The 9767-nt window shown below is 38.5% G+C and overlaps 1 protein-coding gene across 3 annotated transcripts in view; it reads right to left on the bottom strand.

Moving 5' to 3' along the window:
- GPR155 (G protein-coupled receptor 155) overlaps positions 1-9693 on the bottom strand; it is a 29490-nt gene extending 19797 nt beyond the window's left edge. For all 3 annotated transcript variants that reach the window (XM_009332621.1, XM_009332636.1, XM_009332628.1), the window contains exons 1-2: positions 9612-9693; positions 3352-3857 (exon numbers count right to left, since the gene is read on the bottom strand). In XM_009332621.1, coding sequence (XP_009330896.1) covers positions 3352-3811 — 460 coding nt within the window. In that variant the 5' untranslated portion in view covers positions 3812-3857; positions 9612-9693. The remainder of the gene's footprint in view (positions 1-3351; positions 3858-9611) is intronic.
- Positions 9694-9767: the final 74 nt, after the last annotated feature.

Genomic DNA, 9767 nt, shown 5'->3' with positions numbered 1-9767 from the left:
GTTAGTTACTGCATTTAACAAGCCAGTTTTAAACACTGAATATATTCTGATAAATAAAACCACTTTAAACATGCTGAACACTTTTTATGTAAGTCAAAATTTTCTAAACCCCCAAACCTTAGAGCGATGCTTTTATGCTGCTTTATGCAGAATGCCCATTTCAATTAAATGCAACTCAACACAAGTCACATGTAAATAATGCTGGAGTAAAAAATGTAATAAATCATTATTTTTTGGCAAAGTGAAACTGTATACTTAATACAATATATTACGCTCTATAAGTAATTTAACTGATGTATGAAGTCACAATGCATTTTCCTGGGTAGCATAAAGTGGAACCAATGTAGATTGCTGAGTCAGTGGGGAAAACAATAAGAAATCACTCTTAAGGAATCATTAAGACAGTGAAAATAATCCACAGGTTCTATCTCCGATGAAAAATTTTCTTTTTATTTAAATCAATGTGCCTGCTTGCTGATCATAACAAAAAATTGAAATTAAAGATATTTTAATACTTTTTTTAAAAAATCAATTTTCAACATCCCAGCTGCTCAAAACTACATTAAATCACACACCAGTTGTTCACGCTTAATACAATTAGCACCATTAAAGTCATGGTAATGAGCCATCATCCACACGACACTTCTGCTACACCTATGCTTTAACAACACAGCACCAGTGAGTAGATGAAGCTGTTCTGTCAGAGTTGTATCATCTCACGTAGTAATAACAACCAAACAGACAAAGCTTTCTATCATAGTAATTCTATCTATATCAGGGGATCTGCTAGCAAATTTCTGTACCAGTTGTTTTTCACTCTGAACCAACATCAGTTTGTAGTGTAGAACTGTCATAACAGCGATTAGAGAAGAACAGAGTGGTGATCTTTGAAAATTTAATCTGTATTTTTATTTTCCTATGTGCAAATCTTTGCCCAACAGCAAAAAATAGCATAGTGGTTATTAAAGAAAAAAAATGACATGGGATGAAAACTCAGAACGTTCTTTATCTATTTAAGAGTTCAAACTGCCTTTTTAAATAGCGTAATTATAATACATGAATTTGTCAATACTGATTTTTTTTTCCCTTTACAAATTTCAACTGAAGCAGCCTTTAAAAACATATTTCCATTAAAAGATCAGGTTTTGCTCAGAACACTACCTATCATTACCCCTGAAAAGAAATAAGCAAGGCATTCTTTGTTGCCTAGTCCTGCAAACACTTCAGAGAAGCCACTAACAGTAAAAAGTTTGCACACCTGACAGTATGAACCAAACACTGGTGAGAGTTTGGGGATGGGAGAAGGGAAGGATAGGAAAGGAAATAAACAGCTCTGAGAAACTGACAACCCTTAAGTGTTACTATTGTGTAAAGTATTCCAGTAAAGCTCCTAATGAACTAAGTGTTGTGAATTTGGCTAGATTGTATATAGAAATATGAATCGTATTTTATAAATCATTAAATACTTGAAGAAAAATGCAATCTGACAAGAAAGTCATTCAAAGTAGAAAAAGTGTTTTAACTAGAAGGATACAATGGAACTATGTTCAGAAAACCTCAAAATAGGAAAAAAGAAAAACCCTAACAGGCATTTTAATCCAGTACCAAGAAACAAAGACATAATCCTCACAGCCTTATTTGTGATACACTTCTGATTTTTCGCAAGGGGAATAAATCTCAGCAGATGCAACTGAGGGAAACTAGGTATTTTCATCTAGGGAAGAAAAAGTTTGCTATTGCATTTGTCTATATTTTATACATATCCAGCAAATTTGAAGGGAGAAAGAAAGATTCAAGATTCTCCTGAGCGTGCTGCCCTGGAACAGGGAGAATAAAACTGCCAACTCTCAAGTAATCTAAAATATGGAGCTACTTGTTGTTACGTATAATCTGGAATTGCATGTTTAAGCTTCTCTTTTGTAACTGTATTTTCAATTCGGTAATCAAATATCTCACTTTTCGCTTTGCTGGAACAAACTTGCTTTCTTTTTTTGTTCTTAACCTTCTTAACCTATGTCTGGATGATAAGAGTGATCTCAAGAGAATTTGAGAGGCACAGAGTACTTTATCTTCAGGGAGCAGCAAACAAATAAAACATAGTCCAGGCATCCTCTCCAAATGCCTTCCACTCGAGGTGTATTTTGAAGATCCTGATAGCTGCAGTGTGCATTCCCACACCAGCCACGCGGGTCAGCCTGGGGAGAGGCAGCACTGAAAGCTACATTGGCACAAAAGAGCCTCCCAAGGCAGGTAAAAAGCACTGCAATTCAGACAGCAGCAAGTGGGAGAAGCCTGCTACAACTCCAGATCACTTCCTAAGTATCACAATATGTATGGCTAAAAGCATATTAACATACCATTAAGAAAACCTATAAAAATGAAAAAGAAAAAAACAATCTTCCTTAACAAAAGAAAGAAAATAATAGTCTATCCCAATAGATTGGGATAAAATTAAGTTTAATAACTGATATTGCTTGGAATTCAGAATATAGGCTTACAAGAACAAGAGTACACAGCCATACAAGTGATACTCTGAATGCCTCTTTGTTTTTTGTTTGTTTGTTTCTTAGCTCCACTGGACTAGTGGTTAGTTAGACATTCCAAGAATGGCACCACAGCCGCATAAAATTCTGATTTGAGATACACAAATGCAAGTTACCACAAATCACACAGCAATCTTGCTTTTAAAAGACAGACTTCTTCCAAGACTATATCCTAAAGCATGTCTACTGGCCACAATAGAATAAAGATTAAGGGATAAAACATGATTGGCTACATAAATTATGTTAACTAGCACAAAAATTAGAAGTTTCTTCTGAACAGATTTGAAGTTTGTCACACACATTCCACAACCAGTAGGCACCAACATTATGGATAGAAGTTTTCTTTGAGCTACACCAAGAGGTAATGCCAAATTAGTAAAAAACCCACCACAGCTATTTCAGAGACCACAGGTACAGGCTCATACTTTGCAAAGCAAGAAATTTTGGTCTTGAGGGAAACTCTGGCAATTTCCCATAAGGGCATTCTTAACCTGCAGTAAGTGGAAGGTAATTTATACCAATTTTGAAATTGTATTTTAAATCCTTCCCCCCCCCAGTCTGATTTACTTTAACATGACAAGATCACAGACAACAGTAGTTGGATTGTTTTAAATTCTGTCTCGTTCATATCAGCTGACAGTTTTCTTCCCTTACATGGTCTGAGGTCAAAAAATGTGAATTGAGAAATTGCTTAGATAACTCTTAACTTCAGTTCAGAAGTCAATTTCAAATTATGGAAAAATAAAAGCAAACATGTCTAGAACACTGAAAAATAGTTTTAAAGAAGAAAGCATAAGGAACTACTTACCTATCGGATATCCCAGTGCAAAGTCATTGCTTTGTGTAGCAAAAATAGGGAACAAACCTGCTTTGCTAAATCTACTCTCAGGACTGGCTACCAACAATGTTAAAACACAGACTAAGAAAAACACAGCAGCTTTGGCAACTAAAATACTGTACAGGAAGGACCAATTCACGTTAGAAAAGTTAAGTACCACCATGTTTTTGAACAGCAGAGCTGGGAGTGCAAAACGGGACACAAAATTTCCCAGTCCTTTGGCCTGAGTTGTTGTGATAATGTTGGCTCTTCCAGCTATGTAGCCACAAAGAATTATTCCAAAGCATTCTAACAGGGCTGGGAAAAGCCTGCTTATTGACATAGAAGGAGTACCGCCAGTGGTGTTGAGTCCAACTTGTCCAGGCAAAGAAATAGACATATTAGCTGAAGATGAGAGGTTCTTTGTATTGAAGTCTGAATAGTTATCCATTTCCTTTGACCACCTCTTCCAAAAAAAGAGTTTGAAATGATCTCATCTGTAAAAGAAAAAAAAGTATTTATTTATTAACTTCCAAAACTGTGTTTGTGAATAGTTATGGTATCAGGCTTGCTGACTGAAGAGTTTACACTTACAAGTGCATTACAAGTAAATAATGAGACAAATAATAAGTAGCTACAGAGAAACAACCCTGAGAAAGAAAAATGCTGAAAAATCATTCCATACACACACCATCTTCACACATCTTCGTCTCACAAGTCCACACAATTCAACAAGACAATTGATAGAGGCTAAAAATTCCCAAAGTAATTTGAGGGTAACACTGAAATATTAAAACTAAATGTAGATTTGGCATTCAAAAAATCCATTGGAAGGAAAGGATACATAACAAGGATTTTTTTGTTGTTGTTATTCTAGGATCTAAACATCATTTAGAATAAATTACAGCCCTTCAACACTTTCCAGTCGTTTCAGAAAACAGTAATTGCTAATTTCTCGGTGTACATTCCTTGCTTTCCTGGACTATCATTACAAGCCTAGCTAACTCTCTAACAGGAACGCATAAGACTCTTCACATATTTGTTAGCAGCTTGTAACCTTTATTACCTCCTCAGTTCACTGTCAATTCCCAACTACAATTCTCACATACTCTTTGCTTTCAACTATCAGATTGTTAGTTTTCTTTTCTGACTCCTTTTGTTTGCCTCAGGACATCTCATCTCATGTTCTCCCTAAACCATGTCCTACTTGGTTCTTTTTCCTCCACAATAAAAATACACTTTAAATTCCTAACATTAAAATCCCATCCTTGACCTCCCTTTAACTACTGCTGTTCACCTCTGCTTCCACACGCTCAGCTTTATACATGGTTGGGAGTCCTCCTTCACCTCCATCTTTAGATCCTACTTAATCTAGGTTCTGCCCCTGAAACAGCTCTTACCAAAATCCAGAGAGGCCAAAATCTTCTTAAGCTCTCAGAACTGGTGTTCCATTTTCATCTTTTGTGACCATCATACACCTTTATCATAATCATCATCATCTTGAAATTTTGCCCTTCCCATATCTTTTGTAATTATAGCTCCTCCTAACTCTCCTCCCATCTCTACTTGTTCCTGTAACATTCACATGGGAGGATCCCTCTAAATTTCTGTGGGTGCTTATAGGACTCCTTCCTTGCTCATCTTTTCTCTTCCTACATCCTCTGCCTGTGTACTTTCATAAGCACTTATACAATTATAAATAGATGAGTCATAGAGCTCTCTAATCCAGACCTATCTTCTTCTGTTAAAACTATCATTTCAGCCTGTCTCCAAGATCTCTTTTGTGAATATTCTGCTGTCAATTCAAGTCCAATGAGCCTGAAACTGTTCTCCTATTCTCCCAAAAAGATGCTCCCTCAGTTACTCTGTGCCATGTATCTGTTTTCCTAGAGGCGAGTGATGAAGGTTACAAAATCCTCTGATTTGAGGGAAATGCAAACTTACTGAACTCATATTCATCCGTAACTCTGTTGCAAGGAAAAATCTTCACAGTCTATCAGTATCAGTTCTTTTTTATTACATCCTTCTACAGACTCATTCTCCACACATCAAAAACCCCTTGCTTTCATATTCTTTTACAGTCTAAGCTTATGCCCTCTTAATCTATCATGGAAAAACAAGAGGAATAGCTCTTACAAGAACATGAGCACCAGGCAAGGAAGATAAATTTGGCCAAGAATTGTAGCTTCTCTACTGTGGCACAAAAACATTTGACAAGGCTCTCTCTACCTTCAAGAAATATTGAGAGATCAAGTCATCATATCACCCTTCAAGCTTGTAACTTGCTTTGTGCAACTTTGACCTCTCCCAGCATTTCAGTATCATGTGCTAATGATACACTTTTCAGTTAGCAAGAGATCCACATATGACACAGTGGCCAATGATCTAATTCATCATGCTATTGCTTACCTGTATTCCCACATATAGTTCTTTAAGCCCGTAACAGTGACATTTAAGTATGCATTAAATTAAGTATTTATGTACAACAGATATGTCTCATGACTCCTGATCTTCACTTGTTACCAGTAACCCCCTTTGAAAGGGCTGACTATAACACAGCAGGTTCTATATGCAAGTAGACATGTAAAGTCTGCAAATTAGATGAAGAGAGACAACATCAAACACCAATATTCAGTGGTCAATAGCAAGGTCTTGCCAGAAACAGATATGGCTTTAGTGATACAGTTCTGAAATGTGCAGTCCATCAGCTAACTCTACATATAAAATTTTGACATGACTAAGTCCTAAAGTACTCTGGAAAGGAAGTCAAGATAATTTACCCCATTTTGTAGACATAGAAACCAAGGCAAAGGCAGACAGATTTGCCATAAGCCATTTAACATACCAGTGGCAAAGCTGAGATTCCCAATTCCCAAACCAGTGCTTTGTACAGCACAATGGCTAGATCTGTGCAAATTAACGCCTGGTTGAAGAGTCTTCCCAGCCTCTTTGTATCCTATCCTCAGGGAATAGAGAGCTCATAACAGCCAGGTAAATAAGCAAGTAAATCAAGTCAGAGCAAAGGTGAGATCTTGTACGCTGTATTTCATACCCTGGCATCCAGCATACACATATTCACATGTAGCATAAACTCTTTGACTCATTACTTTTATTTATGCCTGAAGCTTCTAGTAAGCAATCCTACAATGCTGTTGTAATTTATCTGGACCGAGCAGCTGCATCATCCAAATCTGTCCAGTGGCCTCGGCTACCTCTTCTCCCAAGGCAAATGAGTCTCACTCCAAGTAGGGTTTATTTTAAAGGTGGTATTTTTCTTATGTTATAGATGATACATTCGCCCCAATTTATTTGGACCGGGAGCCCAAAGCATTATCTATCATAGAACGATGGAAAAACTTGCAGTAAATAAAGCAGACAACAAACCATTTCTTCTACTGGCAAAACTTAAGGAAGTTGTTGGGATTTGCAAGATGTCCAAAAGAGGATCAGAGACAGATTTCCAACATTGCATTCTTCAAAGAAGCCAGCCACATTCTACACTAGCTGCAAGGTGAAAAGCAGGTTTTTGGTGCAGCCCCACCTCAAATTCTTCAAGGTTGCAGCAGTGCATAGAGGTAAGGCTCCTGGCAATGCAGCATGTTCAACCTACGCCCTGCTCTGTTGAGGTACTTTTTCAGCAATAAGATAAATGTGAAGCTTTTTTAACCAAATGCAACATTTGATCTGTAGTAGAAGAGTACTTCGGCTGTATCTATTCTTAAGTTCTGCCATTCCTTCTCGTCCCCCATGCCTCCCTATCCAAGGCTGTATCTTCTACCACCGTGCCAACACTAATGACAAAATTTATTTTCTGATATTCTTACTCACAAAAGCCACAGTTATCTAGACTTTTACCACTATAACATCTCCTTCCTCTCTTTCTCTCCTGAAAAGTGGTTTGAGCTATCCAGGCTTTTTGCTTGCACAGACTAAGCCTTCACAGGGGAGTCTATCAATATAGCTACACAAGCCCATACTTTTAAACCAAAATTGTGCCTAAACACACCTCTTCCCTCTGTATTAGAATTATTTCTCCTCATAAAATCGCTACAAAATATACAAGTGTCCTTGTCCCCATTTTATAACTCAGGACTTAAATAAATATGCAGAAGACTGACTCTTTAGTTGTACCAGTCAGTAGCACGTGCTAAATCCCATATCTTCCTCACAAGATCAAAGAGCTTGTAGGTATTTTCCAGAAATGCAAGCTCTTGCATAGTGTGCTGCTTAGAACAGTGAGTACATCTCTCGGCCCCTTTTGCTCTATAAGATACATGCATTTACATAACTGTTGTGAGATTATGTAATGACTAATTGCAGATTTAACACACAGCCTTATCACACCTGGGGCTTAACTCAAACTAGCATCTCACATGAGCAAAAATGTCTTCAATTCACAGTTCTTAATGAAATCAAAGATACTGATCTGACATAAAACCAAAACCTTATATATTCTACACAGAAACTCATCTGTTCTTACAGTAGATGTAACTAGTCAAATGACACTAAAATAAGGAAATACAACACAGTTCCAAAGGAAAGCACTTAGCTTTGACTCCATAGGACATATGATTTGTGGTTATCCCTTCAGGGATTGAGATTTGAATCCTCGAAAACTCGGACGCAGCTGCATTGTTGGGAACTGCAGGCCAATGAAGACAAAGCTGTTAGGAATAACGCTGCCTTATTTGCTGTAGACTGTGTCAAGCATAGCTGCTTGCAGCCAGATTGTCAGCTTGCATTCGTAAGGCAGGACAGTGCAGCCAGCATGAGAGGAAGCCTGGTATGAAGACCAACAATAGACAGAGAGCAAGGAACAAGTGCAGTTTACAATTCCTTTGAAACAAACTGGAGCACTGATATTTGCCCACTTCTCTCGTAGGTTGTCAATATTTGTAAAGTGTTAAAATTCACCAAACCAGAAACTCAATTCTCCAGCAGCTGTGAGTTAAGCAACATCAGGTTCCTCTCTGAGTACCGAAATAGAGAAGTTGTCTCCTTTTCCAGCAGGAAAATCCCTTTCATCTTCTTTTTTAATGAAAGTCCAAGACGGTATGAGAGAATAGAAGATATACCTCAACATACATCTCTGGTCTCTCACTCTCAAGCTTTCAGCTGATAATCACTCTCAGAATAATTCTGGTGACACTGGCAAGGCTGTGCACATTGTTCATAAATTATATCCCACAACATGACCTCATTTCCTACCTTAATGCAATGTAGAAACATCCCAAGGATGACATATTATTTTATTCAGGAGGCTGAAAGTGGAATCGGGGCAGGAAGAGTTACCATTTATGGCAGCTCTAGCACCTCATCCTCAGCTCAGATAAGAACACACATATGCACGTTCGTGTAAAAGTTTGTACAGTAAGTCAAAGAGGAAGCAACTTTAGAGAGTTACAATGATAAAAGTGGGAAGAAGTGTTTACTGCAGTTCCTATTCCTGCAAGTTAACCGCAATTTTTACTTTTCTCTCTACTGGGCTAAGAAAGCAGATACAGGATAATATCATAACAGCAATTAATCCCAGAAGTGGGCCACCACTAGCTTGAAATCCAGACAACGCGACAAGAAATATTAGACCTTAAATGTCTCTGAGCAGTTGTTCTTCAAGATCACATTTCCTTTTTCAGTTTTTTTCCTATGCTGTCATTACAAGAAAGCACCTGGGCAGCGAAGAAGCCGCATGCACAGGAAGCCCAGCGAAACCGAGGCCTGCCCTGAGCACAGGACTGGCAGAGCTCACAACAGCAACACTTAAAGCTACATCAAAATTTGTCACTGCGGGTGTTCAGCCAAGACCAAACGAAGCAACAGTTGCCAACAGCACAAAACACCAAGCCAGAAAAATGAATAGAAAACATACCTTCCCTTAATTTTCAATTAGGCTCATCTTAGGGCTTGTCAACAGATAGATACACACTTTTGAAGCAAATGGCAAAACATTTTTCAAAATACAGATTATATTTTATTGTCAGCACCCCTTAAGAAGCGCCTCACTTACCCCACTTGCCAAATAGGGATGAAACATCCTTTGACTTACAGTGAGAAAGCCACGACAAAACAAATGCCTCTCCCGCCCCTTCCTTGCCCATCACTGCTCTCCTTTCCATGGTCCCCCCAGCTACGAGCACACAGCCTTTTCATTCAGAAACACCCAAGAGAAAAAAATAACAGCACCATCCTGTGTGACAGCTGCCTCATTAGAAAATAAAGCTAGAAGTCGGGCGAAGGAGTGGACAGCTTACCTACTTAGCTTTTGGTAGGCGCCTCCGCACAAGGGTATGTATAGAGGATTTGTACTCTGCCAAGGTGAGAACCTCCCTAAGGCCGAGGCCCAGGAGCGGAGGGCTGGCCCGGCCTGGCCCGCCCCGCCAGCCCGGCACTCGCCGCCCTCAGCACCC

The sequence above is a fragment of the Pygoscelis adeliae genome, unplaced genomic scaffold (genome assembly GCF_000699105.1).
Source record: "Pygoscelis adeliae isolate BGI_AS28 unplaced genomic scaffold, ASM69910v1 Scaffold160, whole genome shotgun sequence".
Taxonomy (NCBI): domain Eukaryota; kingdom Metazoa; phylum Chordata; class Aves; order Sphenisciformes; family Spheniscidae; genus Pygoscelis; species Pygoscelis adeliae.
The sequence above is the reverse complement of the archived record's forward strand: the minus strand, read 5'-3'. Positions and strand labels throughout refer to the sequence as shown.